Source organism: Myotis myotis, unplaced genomic scaffold (assembly GCF_014108235.1).
Source record: "Myotis myotis isolate mMyoMyo1 unplaced genomic scaffold, mMyoMyo1.p scaffold_m19_p_8, whole genome shotgun sequence".
NCBI lineage: Eukaryota > Metazoa > Chordata > Mammalia > Chiroptera > Vespertilionidae > Myotis > Myotis myotis.
The window spans coordinates 55,549,444-55,572,500 of NW_023416390.1; the positions used below are offsets into that span (position 1 = coordinate 55,549,444).

The window sequence follows — 23,057 nt, forward strand, 5'->3', positions numbered from 1 at the left end:
CCCCACCCTTGCAACCTCATTTAACCTTAATTAAGTCCTAAAGGCCTGATCTGCAAATACAATCACACTGGGGGATTGGTGCTTCAACATGTGAATGGAGGGAGATGCAGAATTAAATCTAAGACAGTGTTGCTAAAAAACATCAGCTGAGAAACGCAAGGTCCTCCAAGATCGCACCATTTTATCTGCTTTATAAAAGCTTCCTTTGCTTGCTTTCTTCTCATATTTTAATCACTAATGTCAAGATCCTGTTCGGAAAGGTCTCACATATATCAAATGTTTCTTGTGTTCTGCTGGTTATTTGAAAGACTGCAGTTAGGACTACAATCTAGTCAGGGTTTTCCTTCTTAGCAGTTTAAGGAGTAACTTTTGCTAGATTAAGGAGTAACCTAGAGCAAATCACTTTGCCTTTCTGGATGAGTTTTCTCAGTTATAAAATGAGATAATGGGACAACAGCCCAAACGTGGGATAGATAACCCAGCTTTTTTGCTGGAATGGGAGACCCAAGGAAATGGAAGGGGAAAGTTGTTTTTAAAACGGAAAGGAGCTCAAGATTGGAAGAACCTTGGGGTACTCTGCAGTAAGGAGCATGCAGACCCCGCGCACTGAGCCTCAGAGATCGACAGCTGTCCACGTTCCAGGGGAGGGGGGTCCAGAGAGCCCCTAATGAGCCCGGGTTCACGGAGCAGTTTGGTTTACACCAAGCTGCCTGCTGCCAAACCCGCAGTGTTTACCAGAATCGGGGCGTTTTGCAAACCCAGATGTCAGACTTCCTGTCCCAGAGATTCTCAACTAATTTATAGGCCCCCTCCCGCCCCGACCCCGCACTTTTCCCCCACCCCCACCCCGCCACGCTGGAAGCTGGAGGAGCGTGCACAGGGCAGCCTCCCTCCCTTCCCACCCCTCCCCCCACCCCACAGGCAGGAATTTCTGGGATGGGCTGATGGTCCACCCCCTCCTCCTCCTCCTTCTCCTTTTAGGAGCCAGAGTGGGTAGGGCGGTGAAAGCCTCAGCGGCTTTCCAGTCTCCCAGCCCGGAGCCCCGGGAGTGACTCTCGGGGGCACAGCGCTGGTGAGACCCTCGGGAGGGGTGGAGCGCGAAGGTTCTGAGTTTCCGCCTCCCGCGCCGCAGGGCCAGGCTCTGGGGCCGAGGCGCTGGCACCCCCCCACCCCCCCCCCACCCCTCCACCCCGAGGCAGAGGCACTGGGCGCCCGGCGAGCCTAGTGGTTAGCGATGCTGCTGCTGTGGTCGCTGCTGCTGCTGCTGTTGCTGGGAGCGCCGGCGGCTCCTTCTCCCGAGCCGGTTCCCGAGTGGCAGGGTGAGTGTACCCTGGGTGGAGGGACCAGATCGGCACGTCGGGGCTGGGGTAGGCAAGGGAGTGGAGAAAGGGCGAACCTGGGCGGCGAGCGAGGGCAGCCAGGGACGCCGAGTTACCTGGTGGCCTCCTATCTGCAGTCTGAGCAAGCCCTGCACCCCTTCCTCGGAGTCCCGCACCCCCCTTCCTCGCGCCACATCCTCCAGGCTTCAGCCCTGGGAGCAAGGAGGGGCGGGGCCTGGGCTTGCAGGCAATTCTGCTCAACTCCGGCCGCGCGCGGGAGCCTGGCAGAGGAGGTTAGGAGGCGGTTCAGAACGTCAGCTTCCGAGAATTGTTTATTCGGGAGGAGCATCTCTCGGATAAATAAATGAGGGCAAAAAGATGTTCCATTTTGTCCCCTCCCAAAGCTAGTGCTCTGGGTGTGCGCCGCCACTTGTGGAGCGGCCCCCAGTGGGGGAGAAAAAAGCTTAATCTTCCCTGTTATCTCCTCTCAGACCTGATGGGGGAGAGGCGCCCCTGTGGTCCTGATCAGCTGTGGGAACTGGAGCAAGTTGCCGTTTTGTCCTCATTTTCCCCCCGTTATGGACAATGGGGTCTGCGCTATCCATAGGCCGGCTGAGGATTAAGGGAGACCCTTGATAAGGCCCGTGGCACCCCAGGGATGGAGAGTTCTTTCAAAGTAACCCGCCTCCCACCCCACCTGCAACACATGTGCGCACACACGGGTCAGTTCACCTAACATTTGTTGAGCACCGACTATACGTAAGATTGGTAAAGGGATGTGTAAAGAGGCTGTCCTGCAGGGGCCCCATTAGTGAATAACTGCACGGGCTGCCTCAGCAGCAGAGAAGACAGCATCCGAAAGCGGAGGCTCCCTGTGAAGGGACGCAGGGGGAAGTTCAACCAGCCAGTGGGAGCCTGGGGCGGCCTCCATCCGCTCTGCCTTTGGGGGTAAGTTCGGAGAGGGGGTAAAACAAGCTGTCATCCATGGCTACCTTCGTTGTTCTCCCTCTCAACACCTCGTGTGTGCATTTTTGAAGTGTCTTTTCTGAATTGTATTCTCTAGCACTCCCAGGAGGCATTGTCAGGAGCAGGTCGAGCAGTTCTTATTCCAAAGTGGCCAAAGGAAGGAGGCCTCTTCCCTCCTGGGTCAAAGTAAAAATGCTTCTGTGGATGCACATCTGACCTGTGGTGTGATCCGTGGCCACTAAGAGTTTACTGTGCGGTACTTACTCCGTTTTAAAGTGTGGGCTTTGCCTGAGCATAGGTACCTGGGACGGGGCAGCAGCAGCCCCTGGGACAGGAGCTGGAACCCAGCCACAGAGAGAGAATGCGCTGTGATCCTCTGAGAAGGGTTTAGCACAGATGGGCTAAGCCTTTCTATATGTAGCCGACCCAAATCCTGGCCCGAGAGGTTTCTAAGCAGTGCCTTCTCTTTAGTACTCAAGGACGTTCTGAAGCCAGACCACCTGCTACTTCCTATACGCTCCAGGTGACAGTTAGCATATGACACAGTTGGCACGGAGATTCTTCAGATATGAAAATGCTGCCTCTGGCATTCTAAGGAGCACAGAGATTATGTGGGATTGAGTGTCCCAATCCTCAAAAAGGCTCCCCTCCTGGACTCCAATCACCCACATCAGTGAAATTTCAAGTATAATCTAGACAGTTTTGAAATCAAGTTTTTCCTGCCTATACACAAATGGAAAAACCAAAATCTTAGCACTGGAAGGGACCTGACACATTGTCTCCTCTAGCCATCCATTTTTCAGGCATGGAAGCTGAGGTATAGCTGTTTTGGAGTGTCTCAGTTTACCGTTGTGTTCAATGCACCACACTGACTTGCTTTTAGCCATGATTGGCTTCCACAGATTAACTAGGAAAAAAATATGCACCTATTTCAGTTCCATATCCACTAATACATGATATGTAATAATGCAAGGAGGATTATGCACATAGTATTTTTTTGTCTGAATTGTTTGATATGTATTATTGATCGTTCTGATATGTGTTATAAGCATCCCGGCCTTTCGGGGGATGGGGAGGCAGACAATTGATGGTCTTGTGCTGACTTGTCAATGATTTTTCACTAAAAATAAGTAGATGCAGTGTCGTGTAGTAGTTAAATTCATGGGCTCTAGGAATCAGACTGCCTGGGTTCAAATCCTGGCACTACTGTTTACCAGCTCTGTGACCTTGGGGAAGTTACTTAACCTCTCAGTTTACTCATATATAAAAATGATCCTAAATAATAATACTTAGGAGTTGTTCTTTTGTTTCAGTTTCACCATAACGCCCTCTTCCTCTGGCCAGTCCGGACCATTTTGACAGGTTGGCAGCTGGTAGCAATTATTTATTGCCCTGAGCGCAGCACCTTACTTGGCATGTCTGCAGTCTGTCTTCTGGCCTCTCATTGATTATTCTAAGGGGCTTTATTGTAGTTCTGGAATCAGAACCTTTTCTTCTAACAAGTGCTGCAACTGGATGCTACTTACTCAAGTACCCCATACCTTCGGAGGACAGTAGAAAGCGTGAAGAAGGAAGTGGGGCGTCCTGGGAAAGGTGGGCTTGGTCTCTGTGGAGGTTGCTAAAGGAAATGAATTGGGGGACAGGTAAACAGATTTTGATGCTATATTGAAGGCTGAAAATTATATCTGTGAAATGGCCCCAACCAACAAGGAGAGTTTCCTCTGTAACATTCAGCTTCCCAGAGGCCAAAGTGGAGGGAGCCCATGGCTGTATCAGTTGTTGGGAATGGCCAAGGTAGGCTCTTCTGACTGGCCAGTGACCAAGGAAAGTGAAGTGCTGATGAGCGTGAGGTCCAAGGACTTGACCGTGGGTCTTATCTGGAGAAAAGACTAAACTGGGTGGAGAGGGTGGGGGTGTCTTTCAACATCCTATGCCAATGGGAAGAGGGGCAAGGAGCTGGAGGCCTCAGTTGTTCATTCTCTGTCTGTCAAGCACGATGTGCTTCATCTCCCTGTGTTGGTTTAGGTTCATCCAAAAGCAATCACTGAGATGTGTATTTATTTGGATGCGAGTAATTTACTTGGGAGGTGACTCTAAAAGGCATGGTGAAGGAGTGAGGAAATGAGACAGGGAAGAGAAGAAAGCCATTATAGGTAACTGGGCTTCAATTTCCCAAAAGTCCTTCTGACGGACCCAGTGAGGGGCAGGAAGCACACACATTCATCTACCACCCCCACCCGTCATTGATGGGGAGTCCCTCCTGGGTCACTAATCTCCTGGCGCTCTGGACTGCACGGAGTTCTGTCAGGCAGGGAGTCACAGAAAGTCAGGCGAAGTAAATGAGAACTGTGCCAGGTGAGTGGCCTCCAGGGTCAGCAGTGAGGGCAGGGAACCAGCAGAATCTTCCACTCACCCACAGATCGGGGAGACAAAAATATGGTCAGGATCAGATACTGTTCCCAAGAGGCTGAGAGTCCAGAGACAGATACTGAAACATAAGCAATTTCAAAACAGTGCAGTGGGTGTTATGATAATAAGGAATGAGCAAAGTGCTGAAGGGATGCAGAGGAGGAATTGACCTGAGGGACTGGGAACTCACAATAGGGTATTTGTTTTGCTGAAGAGTAAGTAAATAGTTGCCACATGTGAAAAGGAGCTAGAACATTTCCAGGAAAGCAGAGTATGTGCAAAGGTATAGAATCGCTGTGGGTGGCAGGAGTTCAATGGGCTGAAAGTTCTAGTCTGGGCTCTTTTGGATGGAGGAAAGCGGGCTCTGAAGGTCACTCGGGCAGGGGCTGGATATAAGGGTGCCAAGATCTCAAGGGGACCCAAGGCTTCTGGGAAACCAAAAACGAGCCACTGGAATGAACCAATATTTTTTCTTTCTTTCTCTCAGGGGCTGCTTGATGGTCCCTGTTTGGTCCTCCTTCTGTGAACTAGTTTTTTCTGCTTCAATTTGCAGGACTTTTCATGTGTAGTTCCCACAGCATCCTGGGAAGAGTTCCTTAATTTCATGGGAGAGGAATCTGGCACACTGGTCACAGCTGGCTGGCCAGTCCCTGGAATCAGAGGCCTTCTCATGGCTGTTAGGCCATGTAGGGGTGTGAGGTGCACACAGGGATGCTGCCCCAACAGGTCCTGTGGATGAGTAGACCCCCAGAATAGGGTCATGGCAGGACAGGAAGCTGTGACATGTCTATATTTGGAAGCATATACAGTATAGAGAGAGACGAGGAATGAAGAGTTTGGTTGGAGAGACTATGCTTAAAGGGGGGAAAATCTTATTGGTGATTGGGTACTGCTGAGAAGGGGCTTGTGAGTTTGGACAAAGGGAAACCAGATCACACTTTTAGGTTTAGGAATGGCATGGTCAGTTAGGGACATGAAAAGGGTAATTTGAGGAGCAGCAAAAAGACCATCTGGAAGGTTAACGCAATTTCCCATGAAAAAAGACGCTGATGACCCAAGCTAAAGAGTCAGTCCCAGTAGAAATATTAAGGAGCAGATAGTTTGCATTAAGACTTTTATGGGGTAAAGAGGAAGAAAATAAAAAATGATAGACTCACTGAAAGTTAGGAGACAGGAGAAATGGCAGAATCAGAGGGGTAGACTATACAATGGAACTAAGGAGTTGTGGAGGTAGATGCGTTCTCAGCAGTGACCAGAGCCAAGGGTTGGTTGTAGGAGTGGTCGCTGAAGTGGAGAGCAGGTCCTCAGAGCAGAGGTTGAGGAAACAAGCGTCCAGGGCAGTACAGACATCCATGTCTGAAAAAAGTTTCCTCAAAAAAATGTCCTTACGTAATAGGATGTGCAGCTGCTTTGCTACTCTCTTCCCTTCTCTTTTGTTTTGTAATGCTCGTCATTAAATTGACCTCATGACCCATTCAATGGGCTACAACCTGCAGTGGAGATAACACCAGGACAGAGTGTTGGGTCATCTGTGTGCAAGTTAAAGGCTTTGGGGTGGGGAGGACAACGGAGAATCTGCTGGTGTCACATAGTGAATGTGAGGAAGAGGTTCAGGGTGGTACATCTCAGGGTCGAGGAAGGAAAGACAGGGTGCCACCTGGGAGAGGTTTCTGAAGGAGGGTGATGAGAGACACCACCTGGAGTCAGCAGTGGGGAGAAGTCCTTACCCTGAGATTTTCCCCGTAGCTTCAATTCCTAATGCAAAGGTGAAAAGGCTCCTCTCTACTGCCCCTAATAATATCTAACATTTGGGGACTGGTTACTATGTGCTCTTTTACATATATTAACACACTGAATCCTCACCAAACTCAAGTACTGTTAATACATACTCTTCTTTTACTGATCAAGGAGGGTGAAGTAATGAGCAATCTATAGGAACCAGCCACTTAAACACTAATGCAAAGAACTCTTGGATAGCCTTGTGACTCTATTAAATAGGTCATCCTGATGTTTGAAGGCAGCGTGTGATTTAATTTTGTGGCAAGAGGAGCTGGAGGCAAGTCTCTTACTCTCTCTGCAGCTCCTCCTTTTCCAAACCAGTACTTCCCACATGTGGGAGTGAATAGTTCATAAAGCAAAAATGTGCAGAGCTTTTGATTGCTTTTTATTTTTCTAGGTGATTCCTAAACTCTGGGGAGTTGGAGTTGAAGTGAAAGCATGTCAGATACTGGTTTAACTGCCCGTCCTGACCATCAATCACTCCAGCCATTTGCCTTTGTTTCTCCCATCTCTGTTGGTCATCTCTCAGAGCCTCTTCCACTTCATGCAATTCTCATCTCAGCTTCTCTCACTGGCTCCTTTCCTCTGAGCTTCTGAGAGTCAGAATGGACTTCCAGTTTTCCTAGGTCTTTTTACAATTTCTCATTAAGCTCCTAACCTCTTTTCCTATTGTTGGCTGGCGCAGTAACTGATACCACACAATGGGGATTCCAAGCCAATGACTGGAAAGGTTGAGCCACACAGAGAGCTCAGTTGTCCCCTCAGCTCCCCTTCCTTGACCTAACAATTTGCTTATTTATGTCAGGTTTTCTGAAGAAATAATTCCTTTTTTTTTTTTTTTTTTGCCTCTTGTGAACTCATCCCTCTGTGATGAATCCTCTTATGATCAATTAATGTAACATACTTGAAACATGTATAGACCTTTGCGCCCATTTTCTTTTAGAAATTATCCTTAGAAGGCTTTGAAGAGATGTTTCAATTCAAACCTAGGAACATAAATTATATTTTTAATTGATCAAAGGAAATATTACAGTTTATAAAACAAACAAAACACCTTATAAACACTTGGAGAAGAATATTTTATAAAAATGGAGATATATTATTATAATTTCTATAAATTCGGTTCTTATGAAACAGAGCTAAACAAAACAGCAAGAGGTTCCTGTGTGTGTGTCCACATGACTTCTTAATTTATGGCACTTTCCAGACTACCACAGTTCCAAAGAAATATGCTAATAAAAAATGTTCACTGTTTCTGGTGTTTGGCATTCTGCTCTTGGGAACTTCCCTTTTCTTTTTTAAAATTTATTTTGTATTGGTTTCAGGTGTACGCAGAGTGGTTAGACAATCATATACTCTACAAAGTGATTTTCCAATATTTCAAGTACCTACCTAGCACCGACACTTATTACAATACAGTATTATTGACTATATTCTCTGTGATATACTTTACATCCCCATGACTATTCTGTGACTACCAATTTTTACTTCTTAATCTCTTCACCTTTTTCACCAAGGCTCCCAAACCCCCTCCCCTCTGGCAGCCATCAGTCTGATCTCTGTATCTATGAGTCTGAGAACTTTCCTTTTCAATTATGAAAATATAAACAGGAAATTCTAAGTGATTATTTAACTATAATATTTGTCCTATTTCACTGCTATTTTGTGTTCAGAGTTAAGATTTGCTTTTTTTCTTATTGATATTTATAAAGTGCCCATAAGGATTGAAGTAATCATTATCAGGATCCGGATGAGGCCAGCACTAATTTTAAACCCATTGTGCAAATGGGGAAAGCAAGGCAGATGCTCTCTACCTTCAAGCAGCTCTACCCTGAAAGAAATGTTCTGCAGTTTTCCACAGTCTTTTTCCTATCGTGTTAGCCTTGTACAAATAACAACAGGGTGGGCTTTATGGGCATGTAACCTGGGCAGTATCCTAGGGACTCATGCTCAGGAGGGCCTTGAACTTGGGAGGTTAATGCTCTGTGGTTTGGGGTCTTGGAATTCTTAAACATTTTTATCTTTGAATTTGTGCTCTGGGCATGAAGTCTCATGAGGCAATGGAGCACGAGCCAGGGGCTTAAATATACCTCAAGCTCAGCCCCTACTTCCCTGGATGGGTTTTCAGCCTCCCCCTTCATATTCCTATCCTCCACCTACCTGGCAATCAGGTTGCATTAGGGTTGAGGACTGGAGGCCCAGGGTCTAGGAGTGGATGGCCATTGGCATTTAAGGGCAGAGCAAGGCAGCCGCTGCCCCCCTGCGCTGGCAGCACCTCTCTATGTTCAGTGGGGACTAAGCGCAAACCTATCGCCCATTCCCAAGCCAGGCACTGAATGTGTCCCCTGCGCTTTCTGGCATGGAAGCTGCAATCACTCACATGCTCATGGGAAATGTAGATGGACTCAACTTCCCTGTCCCGGCCAGGGTCTGAATTTTCATTTTACGCGGGGCCCTGCAAATTAGGCAGCCAGCCTGAATAGGAAGCATGGGGCCAGTTATGGGTTCAATGGTATCCCCCTCAAAATGTGTATGTTGAAGTCCTCACTCCTCAATACCTCATAATGAAACCTTATTTGGAGATAGGATCTTTACAGAGGTAATCACGTTACAATAAAGTGATTAGGGTGGGCCCTAATTTAATAAGATGATGTCCTCCCAAAGAAGGGGAATTTAGATGGAAATATGCATAGAGGGCAGATGACTTAAAGAAACACAGGGAGGAGATAGCCATCTGTCGATAAGCCAGGGAGGCAGGCCTGGAACAGATCCCTCCCTCCTATGCTGAGAAGGAGTCAACGCTGCCAGCACCTTGATTTTTGACTTATAGCCTCCAGCTCTATGAGACAGTCGTTCCTGTGGTCTAAGCCACTCAGTCTGTGGTACTTTGTTATGGCAGCCCGTGCAAATGGCAGGGACGGAGGACATATTTACCATTAAAACATCGTTTTGTTTTCACTTCTGTCTCCCACTTAAGTAACTGTATACTTGTCTTCATTGGGTATATTCTCAAAGCAGTTAAAATGGCTAGTCCTTATAAACATGCTGTCAATGACGTCCCATCTTTCCCAGCGTTGTTTTGTTGTTGGTGGAGTTCTTTTCTGTTTGTTTGTTTTGATGGCCAAGTCCTTAGATCATATTCCCCCAGGGCTTCCACATGCTGGTGTCTGTGAGGGAAGTGTAAGAAAGTTCTGTCTTAGTGTGTCTTGTCATAACTTGCTCTTTGTAATGAACGAGGCTCCCTGGTGACTGAGGTGGTATGTCATCAACACAGCCTGTAAGATAACATGGCTGCTGTCAGTAAGGATATTTACACTGGCAATGTCTGCTAGGTACTTCAGAGTTCAATATAAAGGCAAAATGGTGGAGAAATAAACGAAAAGCCAAAAAGAAGAAACATGTGTGCGACTCAGCTTAAAATTTGATTGGTAAGATACAGATACACCCAAGAACTTCTAAAGCCATAATAAGATTTTCTGCAAGGGGCACTACTGCTAAATGAGATGGACAGCGAAGGAGACACAGGGGCGTGAAGGAGAATGGCAGGGAGTGGCGAGTTCAGTCTGAAAGGGTTAATCCACTTCACACAGGGGTTGGTAACAGGCAATTTGAATACTCACAAAACCGGAGCCTGGTGGAGCTGATTAAGTTGGGTTTCATTTTCCCCCTCCTGTGAGAGGAGTATTGTATGCCTCACGGAACTTGAAACCACAATTTGGGGAGATTAGAGAGAAAGGGGGAAAGGACACATAAAGAGATTTAGCAAGAGGGGTCCACCGGCCTGTGGAGGTGGTGATTATCCATGTTCAGAAGCTGCAGGAGAATGAAGAAGGCTCTAAGTCAAGGACAATGCTCGGGTAGGGAAACAGAAGGAAGTTCTGAGGCTGGAAGGAGAGATATTTTAGAATGCACTGCACCTTTTAGTTGGTTAATGGAAGGCAATTGATTACGAAGGCACAGGCTTTGTTAGGAGCTGTCAGGTTGTTAAGAGACAAACACCAAACCTCAGATGGTCTAGGATAAAAGCAAATACTCACTTAGAGAGGACCACGAAGGGCAGGCACACTTTTCACTTTGTTCTTTCAAGTGCAATGTACGTGCAGCAAGCATCAGACATTCCTTGCTTATTGGTTTGGAAAGTCCTGTTAAGAATCCAGATTTTCTGCATCGTTCAGCCATGAATGGGAATTGATTCGGCCAATTACAACATCCCTTCCTGCTACAGAGTAATGTCAGGAACACGATTGATCTGAAGCCATTGTTCCCGAGAAGGCACAGACCCACATTTGTGCAGCTGAAAAAGGTCAGTCCGTCTCCAGAGAGAAGCTGCTCACCTTTACATGGGTTACAGATTGGACCCCTTCCATTCCGAAACTGAAATACTGTCAGAACAGCAAGGAACTGGGCAGATTCGGGACATGATACCAGGCATGAGGTGGGTGAGCCCTGCACCAGCTGTGTGAGTGGATGGAGTGGAAGAGGTTTAAACCCAGGGGAATGGCGGAGGAGATTGAAATTAGATTGCACTTGGCAAGCTGTGGCTTCCGAATAGCTTGTCTTAAACATTGCACATGGTGTGAGCCGTGCACTTGAATGTTTCCTTCCAGTCTCCTTAACGTGAAGCAGCACAGAGGCCAACGTTATGTGTGTATTGGGTTCGATGGCCACTGTCATCACGTAATTTATTGAATATCAGAAAGCCCTTTGCTTGCCTAAAAGAGAGTATGCCTTTAGGAATGGTTGTTTTGTTTGTTGAAAGTGTTTTTTTGGTTAAATGTACAGACACCTCATCAAGGCTTAATCCTTCAAGCCATAGCTATTTACTTAACACTTCAAACTTTCAGCCAGTTCTAAAAGAAGAGCTGGGTAAAGCAGAAGAGGCCACCACCAGCAGGTGGAGGTGACGAGAGGGATGCAGAGGGTGAAGTGGGAGGGCCTCAAGAGAAACCTCCCCGGGGCCCTGTTGACACTGCTTCAACACATGGATCAAGCTATAATAGTAGTCCCAGGCTCTAGACTCCAACCTCACAGTATCTTAGGGATTGGCAGGCATTTGGCAACCAATCAAATACGTGAAGCCAGAAAACAAGTCATTCTGGATTTTCCCAGAATCCTTACATTCCACTGATCACCAAATCCTGTCATTTATTCCCCCTGTGAATTCTCTCTCTGGTGGCTGGACTCTAACCATTCCCTCCTTCCTTTCTCATCACCACCAGTTGAGTTGATACCTTCTGTCTCCCTTGCTAGATCATAGCAGTAGTCCCAAGACTGTTCTCCAGTTCCACTCATGGACTGTCCCATCTCACCTGAATGAGAACTCCTCTGGGGCCAGAACCTGGACATTTGCCTTTACGCTTATATTCTCAACTCCTAAAACAACGTTGGGCACACAGTAGGTACTCAGTAAATGTTTTTGTTGAGTGATTCACCACCCATATTTGTATTCCACACCACAGCCTCGGTCATGCCTTCTCTTGTTCCAAAATCTCCCTTTCATCTGAAGAGTAACATACAAATTTCTGAATAAAATTATTTGTAAAATTACCCCAAACCATCTCTTTCTAACTTCGTATTCTACAACTATTAAAGTCTTGTATATAGCTAGGCTCTCGACATCCTACAGCTGATTATTTTTATCACCTCTGAACTTTGGTGGGTTTTGTTCTGTCCAGAATGCCCCCTTACCTGACACGTCACCTCTCCATCCATAGACTTCTTCCACCATCCTAAACTCTGTCTACAACAAGGACAGGCATCCATGCTAGTCTAGTTCAGCAATGTACTTCCATGTGTGAAAAATGTTAGATCCCTAATAAATAATGTTTGTTGAATGAAAGTGTGTGTGTGTGTATGTGTGTGTGTGTGTGTGTGTGTGTGTGAGAGAGAGAGAGAGAGAGAGAGAGAGAGAGAGAGAGAGAGAGAGAGAGAGAGAGAGAGAGAGAGAGATTTTTTTGATCTTCTTAGTCAAACTGATCCCTTCTGCCCCTGGATTCTACAACATTGTGTTTATACCTGTCATGTCAAAATATACTTTAAGTTATTTCTGTACATTTTTTTAAATTAAATCTTTATTGTTCAGATTATTACATTTGTTCCTCTTTTTTTCCCCCATAACTCCCCTCCTTCCAGTTCCCGCCCCACCCTCCGCCCTCACTCCCCACCCACTGTCCTCATCCATAGGTGCACGATTTTTGTCCAGTCTCTTCCCGCATCTACCACACCCCTTTCCCCCCCAGGAATAGTCAGTCCATTCCCTTTCTATGTCCCTGAGTCTATTATGATCACCAGATTATTTATTCGCTTGATTCTTAGATTCACTTGTTGATAGATGCATGTTTGTTGTTCATAATTTGTATCTTTACCTTTTTCTTCTTCCTCTTCTTAAAGGATACCTTTCAGCATTTCATATAATACTGGTTTGGTGGTGATGAACTCCTTTAGCTTTTTCTTATCTGTGAAGCTCGTTATGTGACCTTCAGTTCTGAATGATAGCTTTGCTGGTTAAAGTAATCTTGGTTGTAGGTTCTTGGTATTCATCACTTTGAATATTTCTTGCCACTCCCTTCTGGCCTGCAAAGTTTCTGTTGAGAAATCAGCTGACAGTCGCATGGGTACTCCCTTGTAGGTAACTGAGTTTCTTTCTCTTGCTGCTTTTAAGATTCTCTCTTTGTCTTTTGCTCTTGGCATTTTAATTATGATGTGTCTTGGTATGGTCCTCTTTGGATTCTTTTTGTTTGGGGTTCTCTGTGCTTCCTGGACCTGTAAGTCTATTTCTTTCACCAGGTGGGGGAAGTTTTCTGTCGTTATTTCTTCAAATAGGTTTTCAATATCTTGCTCTCTCTCTTCTTCTTGCACCCCTATAATTCTGATGTTGGTACGCTTGAAGCTGTCCCAGAGGCTCCTTACACTATCTTCGTATTTTCGGATTCTTTTTTCATTTTGCTTTTCCAGTTGGGTGTTTTTTGCTTCTTCGCATTTCGAATCTTTGACTTGATTCTTGCGCTCCTCTGGTCTGCTGTCGGGAGTCTGTATAATATTCATTATTTCAGTCAGTGTATGCTTAATTTCTAGTTGGTTCTTTATCACAACATCGAGGGTCTCATTAGATTTCTTGAGGATCTCACTACATTTATCGGCGGCTTCTAGACAGTTCTTGAGAGACCTTAAAAGTGTGGTTCTGAACTCAATATCCTCCATTGACAGTTTTGTCCTGTTTCTTTGTCTCCACATTTTTTATGCTTTCTTGGTGCACCCCCTAGTGGTCTTTGTGCGCACTCTTGTTGTAGTTAAGCCTTGATTGTTGTCAGCAATACCGGGGGGTGATTTGACCTCCAGGCTAACTGGCTATGAGAGTCCACTGTGTCTGCAGTGGGAGAGCTTCTGTGCTGGATCTCTAGGGCGGTGCTAATCTAGCGTTTGCCTGAGGCTATCCAGCAAATGGCTCTGGGCAGGGCTTGGGCGGAGTGGGTCGCAGGGGATCAAACAGGGCGGGCGGAGCGAGCAGTTATGGCTGCTCTCAGTCCCGTCCCTAGGGGCTCTGCCTCACAGAGTCCCAGCAACCGCTGCAAACCTCGGAGAGAGAGCTGCCTTCAAGTTCTGACCGAAGCCAGACAGTCCCGCTTCTCCCGTTTGAGTCTGGTTCCCTAGAGACTTGCCTGGATCTGGAGCTCAGAGTGTGAAACTCCCTCCCAATTGAAAACAACAACCACGCCCTCCGCCGCCAGCCCGCTCCGCGCACACTCCGCACCTGAGTATTTCACTTCAGCACTGCGCCTCCTCTGAGTCTGGGTATGATATTCTCTTTCCTCCTAGTTGTAGAATTTCCACTCAGCCAGCCTTCCTGGATGATGTCCGTTCTGTCTTTTAGTTGTTTTTTGAAGTGGTTGTTCGAGGCAGCAATCTCCAGCGTTAACCTATGCTGCCATCTTGGCTTCTGTATTTCTGTACATTTTATGAAATACTCCCAAGGAGAACATCAGTTCCTTGAAGGCAAACACTATGACATATATACTCTTTTATCTGCAGGGCTCCTAACACATGCCATATCAGGCACTCAATAAATGTTTGCTTGAAATTACAAATCTCTTACTTTAAATTGCAATGACCCATAGCAGTTCATTGTCTTCTTTCTGGGTTATTAATGAATGTGTGTAAGGAAAGCTATGCATAGACCTATATGGTCCTCACTGAATATATGGGTATAAAACTTCTAAGGCAAAATTAATTTGGGGGGGGGGGGATGATTCAATTAAATAAGCTTTACAGCTCCATCCAGTCTGAAGTTCATGGGTCTGCATTTATGGGTAAAGTTAGTCTTCTCTGCCACGTCCATATTCCTTCCAGCACTGGCCAGTGTGGCTTAGGAGTTGAGTGTCGACCCAAGAATCAGGAGGTCACAGTTTGATTCTGAGTCAGGACACATGCCCAGGTTGTGGGCTCAATCCCCAGTAAAGGGTGTGCAGGAGATAATTGATGGATGATTCTCTCTCATCACTGATGTTTCTATCTCTCTCTCCCTCTCCATCTCTGAAATCAATTTATTTTTTTAAAAATTAAATTAAATCATCTTTTCCTAAAAAAAGGTCTCAGAAGTAGACAGCAGAACCACTGACTTCCAAGGATTTTATTTAGGAAAAAAGGATGAAATTTAGTTTATAAATTTCTTCTAGTGATTCAGTCCACTTTCTCCCCCTAAACTTATAATTATGAAGGGAAGTAATAACATTTACTGCAAAGAGATTTAGTAATTCTGGCAGTACTTCATTAATCACTTAATCAGTGTTCAAGCAGAACTGATGTCCTTGACATATATAATCAATCTTGATTCCGCCCGCATTTGATTTTCATTCTTTTTGAAATCTGGATACAGACACTAAGGATAGTGGCTTATTTTCACATTATGTTTTTGTTTCGGAAAACCCACATATGCATATAATGATGATCAGAATATTAATACCTAGGTTGGGTCTTCCCATAGCTCATTTGAAAACAATTGTTTTCTCTTCAGTGAATTTATGGAGAAGAATGCTGCTAGGACCAGATTCTCTTATAGTTGAATGGGAAAGTGGGCTTGGGTCATTTTTTAACTCAACTGACATAGTATTCTTTTAGAGATGACAGGGTTATTGTTATTGATAAGCCAGAGCTACTTGTTCTGATACATTCTGAAGAATTTTTCCAAAGCTACTTTCTAAAGGCAGCTGGGCATGGAAAGGTAATAGCAGCCCAAAGCTGAGTGTCAAGGTTGTTTGTCTAATACCTTCTACTTTGGAAAGGTATTTTTATGATCACTGGAGTAACTACAGACGTTCTGATTCTACCACTCCTTTTCTCTTAACACTTCATAATTTGCATGTTTAAAAACATTATTCACCCCAAATGTTATTGATATTTAATTTCCATATCCACTTACAAACCACACCCATCAACTGCTTGTTGACATCATATGTTTCTCTCTTCCCTACAAAAGTGCTGCAATATAGACTTTACAAATAGATAGTGTAAAAGATGAACGAAGATTTAAATCACAGTTGCACATATAGTAGAACAACCAAGACAACAATTTTGTTATCTGGTGGTTTGAAGAATATGTTTCCTCCATGAAAGTGATATCTTGGTATTTAAGGATTGTTTGAAACTAATACTTCTGCACCCACTGTATGCTACAGAAGCTAAAGTAAAAATGAGCTTTTGTTCTAATGATATAAGAAGAGAAGTCTTTGGGGGGTGCTCAGATTAGCACTCTATAGGTGTTCAACTAAATCTATAGCTGGGTCTACAGATCAAGAATCAGGAAGCCAGAGGGATAATAATGACAACAACTCACATTACTGAGGCCTTCCCATGACGAGGTAGTGTGTGGCATGCTTTGCATGGATTAGAATGAAATCATATGAAATCTTTCTCTGCCTAACTTACTTCCCTTAGCATGATATTCTCAAGACCCATTCATGTTGTTACAAATGGCAGTATTTTATCATTTCTTATGGCTGAGTCGTAATCCATTGTACCACATATTCTTTATCCAATCCTCTACTGAAGGACACCTTGGTTATTTCCATGTCTTGGATCCTATGAATAATGCTGCAGTGAAACAAGGATGCATGCATCTTTGTGAATAAGTGTTTTCAAATTTTGGGGGTAAATGCCCAGAAGAGGGGTTTTTTAAGCTCACCCAAGGATATATTTATTGATTTTTAGAGAGAGGGGAAAGGAGAGTGAGAGAGACATAGCTGTGAGGGAGAAACATTGCCGGGGTTCATGTTCCAGCATTAAGAAGGGTTAAGCAATCTGGAGAAGGGGCTGTGTATAACTTAAGTATGAGTCCAGAGACGAAATATAATTTTGAAAGACATATGGGGGTCAGAGGAGCCTAGCTCAAGAAAACTAAGATCTCTTCATCTCAGGACCCCATGCTTTTTATTAACATAAATTGTCCTGAGGCGAGGCAGAGATATACACTTCAAAGGGTAGAGTTTCCATATACACAAGCATTGTCAGAATGGGGAATTGCCTACGGCTGTTCAGGTGTTTGGCCAGTAGGAGGCAATAACATGTAGATTAAGATGCCCTGAGCTGTCTGGCAGCAAGCAATCATCCCTTCTCAGGTTTGGGGAAATCCCTTCAGCCATTCCCAATAGGTGACAACATATGTGACTTAGCCCTTGTTGAGTCCTCAAGTTCCATCAACCTTTTGATAAAACTCTTGCAATTATGACATGCTGGAATTGGCTTCCGGCAAAACACCAATCGATTGTGTCCCCTACACATCCCCACCAGGGATCGAACCTCCAATGTTTTTGATGTACGGGACAATGCTCCAACCAACTGAGGTTCCTTTATTTGTAGTTTTTTGAGGAACCTCCATACTGGTTTCCATAGTGGCTATACCAGTTCACAGTGAATGAGGGTTCCTTTTTCTCCACAACCTCTCCAACACTTGTTATTACTCGTCTTGTTAATAGCCATTCTAACAGGTGGTATCTCACTGCAGTTTTGATTTGTATTTCTCTAATACCTAGTGAAGTCGAGCATCTTTTCATATATCTGTTAGCCACTTGTATGTTTTCATGGATGAAGTGTCTGTTCAGGTCCTCTGCCCTTTTTTTGGTTGTTGTTAATTCTCACTGATATTTTTCCCCCATTGATTTTTAGAGACAGTGGAAAGGAGAAGGGGAGAGAGGGAGAGGGAGAGGGAGAGGGAGAGGGAGAGGGAGAGGGAGAGGGAGAGGGAGAGAGAGAGAGAGAGAGAGAGAGAGAGAGAGAGAGAGAGAGAGAGAAACATTGATGTGAAAGAGACACATCGATTGGTTGCCTCCGGCACATACCCTGGCGGGGGCAGGGATCAAACCTGCAACCCAGGTGCATGCCCTTGACTGGGAGTCAAACCTAAGACCCTGAGCCAAACCAGCCAGGGCTCTCTGCCCATTTTTTAATTTGATTGTTTGTCTGTGTGGTAATGAGTTGTATGAGTTCTTTATATACTTCGGATATTAACCTCTTGTCAGAGCTATTGTTTGCAAGTATCTTCTTCCATTCTGTTGGTTGTCTTTCTGTTTTGTTGGTAGTTTCTTTTGCTGTGCAGAAATTTTTCAGCTCAATACAGTCCCATTCATTTATTTTTGCCTTTACTTCCCTTACCTTTGGGGTCAAATTAATAAGATCCTCTCTAAGACCCAGGTCCATAAGTTTAGTCCTTATGTTTTCTTCTATGTAATTTATTGTTCCAGGCCTTATAATTAGGTCTTTGATCCATTTTAAGTGAATTTTTGTATATAAGGGACAAACAGTAGTCTATTTTTATTCTTTTGCATGTAGCTTTTATTGGAATACTCTTAACATTCCTATGAGATATATTTCCAGTTCACAGAGGAAAGGTGAGGCTTACAGAAATCAAGACATTTGCCCAAAGTTACAAGGCTTGTCTGTGGCAAGTCTGCCTGATCCATAGCTCTCGTCCACTAGCGAGGTAGCCTAGCCACCGATCTTAGGAATATAAGCAAACCCAGAGGGCTGAAGTTCAGCCAGTAAGTTGCAGAGCTGGGTATATTCCAACATATATATTAGATAGAAGCCAAACTACAGAACAATTATAGTAAAAAGTTATCCTTTAGGAAAAAAAATGAGTGGAACTCTGGGCTAGAAAGTAATTAGTAGATTACAATGAAAATGAAGGTGAACATTCTATCCAGGCATGAAAAGGTGAAAAGGAGAGTTGCAGACAAGGTTAATTATCAGAATCCATATCACATTGGCAAGAGGCAGATTTGATCTTGAATGACTATCACTAATAACCATACAGACATGGCCTTCATTAGGAAAACAAATTTCCTGATCTAAATGAAATCTCCCTAAAACCACTCATTCTCTCTCTGAGACTGCACTACACACTCCCTTCTCTTTTGCTCTGATGTCTGGTGATCAAAGCAATTTTCTGACAACAATTCAACTCCTTAAATGTATATTTATAAGTGGGATTATCAGATTATTAAATGAAGTTAACTTTCATGTATACATTGACAGCCGTTTTAACAATGTGTTAAGTGATTTTCATTATTGTAAATCAGCTTCTCTCAGCCTCAGTAACTTTGAAAAAGAAAACAGAACTTTCACTAAAAAAAAAAAAGAATGAAAAAAGCATAATTCCCATGTGAGGAGGCTCATTCTACACTGTTCCAAGTTGCTAGAAGACATCTGCCTGTCCCTGCTATCCCATGGCTACATGACACGACTTGCAGTACTCTGCAGCTATTTTAAGGGAACCTGATAATGTCCCTTCAGATATTAGAAGATTGGACAGGAAGTAACATATAAGAGAAGAACCTAGCTAATGAGAGAACAAAAGAGCCCTTGGACCTGACCAGACACTGGGCTGAGTGACCTCAGCAACCAGGGCCTAAGCAGCACCTGCCAGCATGTTTAATCACCATGCTCAGGAGTGGCCATGCTTAGACTAAAAAAGTTAGATATGATTTCCACCTTCAGGAGGACAAGTCCATAATTGTTATCCTATATAATAAAAGCCTAATATGCTAAGTGTCCAGTCATCCGGTCTGCCATTCAACCAATCAAAGCATAATATGCTAATGATTGCTAAGGCTGCTCAACTGCTCGCTATGACATGCACTGACCACCAGGGGGCAGGCGCTCTGACCAATAGATTAGCTTGCTGCTGAGGTCCGGCCAATTGGGACTGAGCAAGATAGGCCAGATACACCCTGGAGCCCTCCTGCGGTCTCTCCCCAGCCCCAATTGTGCACCAATGGGGTCCCTCAGCCTGGCCTGTGCCCTCTCGCAATCCAGGACCCCTGAGGGGATGTCAGGGAGCCAGTTTTGGTCTGATCTCACAGGCCAGGCCCAGGGACCCCACCTGTGCACGACTTCATGCACTGGACCTCTGGTCTATATATATAAAAGCCTAAGCGACTGAACGACCAGTTGACCAGTCGCTGTGATGCGCATTGACCACCAGGGGGCAGATGCTCAACGCAGGAGCTGCCCCCTGGTGGTCAGTGTGCTCCCACAATGGGAGCGCTGCTCAGCTGACTGATGGGCACCAGATGCAGGGCTCACAGCTGGCTGCCACAGCTCGGAGACTGCAGTGGAGCAGCAGCAACCCTACCAAGTGGAGGTGGCAGCAGGCACAGTGGAGCAGGGATGAACAGGAGTGGCAGATGGCATTGGGCTGCCGGTTTTGGCCCGATCCCTGCAGGCTACACTGAGGAATCCCACCAGTGCACAACTCCATGCACTGGGCCTCTAGTTTATAATAGGTATTTTCTAGGCCCTATCAGCTTTTCTCAGAGAACTCACCCAGATCCCTCTTTCTGCTCCGGGGAGTTGGAAGTTCAAAGCTCTATCACAAAATGACTACTTTTGGCACTTCTCTATGTGGCCTGTGTGCCTTTGCTGCCAACGTGGTGCTCTTACACCTTTTGTGTAGCTAGGTGTGTGGCCTCAGCTAGTGTTCTGGCATCTATCTGCTCCCACCGGTCCCACCCAACAAGGCTGCTTCTACAAAGAGGCCATCCCCATAGCAAAGGTCCCCACTGTTCTACTCCTGATAGATCTAGCACAGACAGCAAACATGGAGAAGCATTTTTTTCTCACCAGCATGGCATCTTGTATCAAGACACAAAGCAGCACTTTGTCTCTGTCTTTTGGGTTTTCAGCAGGAATTTAATGGTAGAAATTTCTATTTCTGTGGCTCTTGATTCAGCTGCCATGTTCCTAACATACAGGCAGTTGTCTGGAGAAAACCAAAGTGTCACCATACTTCTGGGCACCCACAGCCCTCCCCTTTAGCCCTGAGTGTTGTTCCCAATGCCTCCTCTCTATCCAGTTGTGGAAAGCTCCTTCTTTATCAGAACATTCTTGAGTGGACTAAGAGGTAGCCTTTGTTACTGTAGGGCCGTGGAGGTTTTGATGGTAGGTCAGAGGTCCCCCATGAGCTCTAACGAACCCATTTATGCTTCCCAAGAAACTCCTCTGTTTTGAGCAAACAAACCTTCCTGGTGGACCCCACCCATCAACTCCAGATCTGTTCAAAACGACTGCCAATTGTGACGTTTCACAACTTACACATCCTCATGATACTAGGTAATTATATATGAAAGACCCATACCATATCTTCTATTTTGCTCTTTCAGATAAAGGAATATTTGTTATCCAAAGTGAGAGCCTCAAGAAATGCATTCAAGCAGGCAAATCTGTACTGACCCTGGAGAACTGCAAACCACCAAACAAGTACATGATGTGGAAATGGGTTTCCAACCACGGCCTCTTTAACATAGGAGGCAGCGGTTGCCTGGGCCTGAATTTATCTGATCCAGAGCAGCCATTGGGCATCTATGAGTGTGATTCGATCCACGTTTCCTTGAGGTGGCACTGTAACAGGAAGGTGATCACCGGCCCGCTGCAGTACATGGTGCAGGTGAAGGACAACACGCTGGTGGCCTCCTGGAAAAACCTTCATAAGTGGATTGCCTACATGCCAGGCGGTGGAGGCATTTGTGAATATCTGCACAAAGGTAAAAAAAATATATAAACCAGAGTACTCATGAGATGATATATTTAGAAAGTTTGCATAAGTTAAGATTTGTAAAATAGTATATTATATGAAAGAGGTACACAGCATCCAGACCTTCAAGGGACTTCTGCTAAATACTTTGTAGTTGCTTACTCACTTAATGTAAAAAATGACTGGAGTCTTGGGACTTGCTAAATTCTCCTAAAGAAGCAGAATTTCTCAGAAGTTAAAGTTATCAGGGGAGAAAACACTTCCCTTTAGGAATCAATGGAAAGGGGAGAAAGCAGAGGAGGACAAGAGAAAATTAAGGTGGAAGGAAAGGTCTTTGAAGTTGCTGACTTGACGGGATGAGTATAAGAACCTCTCCTGCCACTATTTCTCTTGTTGCAGACACTTAGTCCCAGGGATGGAGTGTGTCTGCAGGCCACGTAGTGCCTCCAGTGCCTTGCTGGCATCCATGTGATGTCACATTAAGAGACATTTAAAGACAGACTGTTGTTAGGTTATTTGGTGTGTGCTAGGAAATGGAAAATAATGTTGTTTTTTGAGGGGAGGGTCATTGTTTACAGTTCTGTAATATTTGGCATTTTTAAATAAACAAATGAAAAAATAAATAAATAAAAGCAAGCAGCATGTTAAATGTGGACACCCTAAACCCGTTTCTCAGGTTTTGTTTGGTAGTGCTCTTCATTCTCTCATCCATCCATTCATCTTCTGTCACGCATTTATTAAATACTGACTGTTTCTCAGGCCCAGGGCCAGGCATTTGCTTTAAAAGGCCAACAAGACAGATGTGGTCCCTTCCCTCATGGTGCTCAGAATTATGCCTTAATAAGGACAAATCTTTCTAAGAACTCTATACCTGTCCTAGGGAGCAGAGCAAGGAACTCCTAAAACCCCCGTCAGGACTTTCTCAGGTATCTCCAAGAAATGAGTAACAAGACGGAGCTAAAAGCAAGCTATTTTCAGGACTCACTACAATGAAGCAAGTGCTACAAACCAGCTCTCCCAACAATCTACAGATCTGAGGGAGAACATGACATTTGGCTTTATGTTAACATTTTAGCTATACACCCCACACTCACAGTGCATGCAGGGAAGAGGGAGTAGAAGGCAGGACTGAAACAAGAGGATGTGTCCCAAATACCGGTAGTCTCCAAAGAGCCTTAACTTCTAGGGCTGAAGTTTCAGGGTGAGTTCAGTCCAGCCCTGCCAATGTGGGAAAGGGGTGGGTGTCTCCACAGCCAGCCTTTCCCTCCAGGACCTAGTGACTCAAGGGTGGCCCTGATCCCCTCACCACAGAGAGCCCCAGGTGAGTCATGAAAAGCTGTCCTTTCCTGCTTCAGGCCAAGGATGACTGGTTATTGAAAGGCTCTGGGAAAGCGGCCAGCAGGTACCTTGGCACTGCCATGTCTCCAAGATTGCTGTAGAGGCCTCCCAGCTAGTTGCCCCTCTTTGCCCCCTCCCTGCATGGGTTCTGTTTGTCATACGGCACCCAGATTTTCTTTAAAAATGGAAATCTGGTCATGAGACTTTCTCATCCAAAACCCAAT

The 23,057-nt window shown here is 45.1% G+C and overlaps 1 protein-coding gene across 2 annotated transcripts in view; it reads left to right on the forward strand.

Annotated features, from left to right (window-relative positions):
• The first annotated feature begins 998 nt into the window (after positions 1–998).
• PLA2R1 (phospholipase A2 receptor 1) overlaps positions 999–23,057 on the forward strand; it is a 113,005-nt gene continuing 90,946 nt past the window's right edge. Inside the window, exons 1-2 of one of the 2 annotated variants that reach the window (XM_036319998.1) lie at positions 999–1,319; positions 21,125–21,505. In XM_036319998.1, coding sequence (XP_036175891.1) covers positions 1,235–1,319; positions 21,125–21,505 — 466 coding nt within the window. In that variant the 5' untranslated portion in view covers positions 999–1,234. Of the gene's footprint in view, positions 1,320–11,551; positions 11,869–21,124; positions 21,506–23,057 lie in introns of those variants that run through there. The other variant, XM_036319999.1, reaches the window with a different exon arrangement.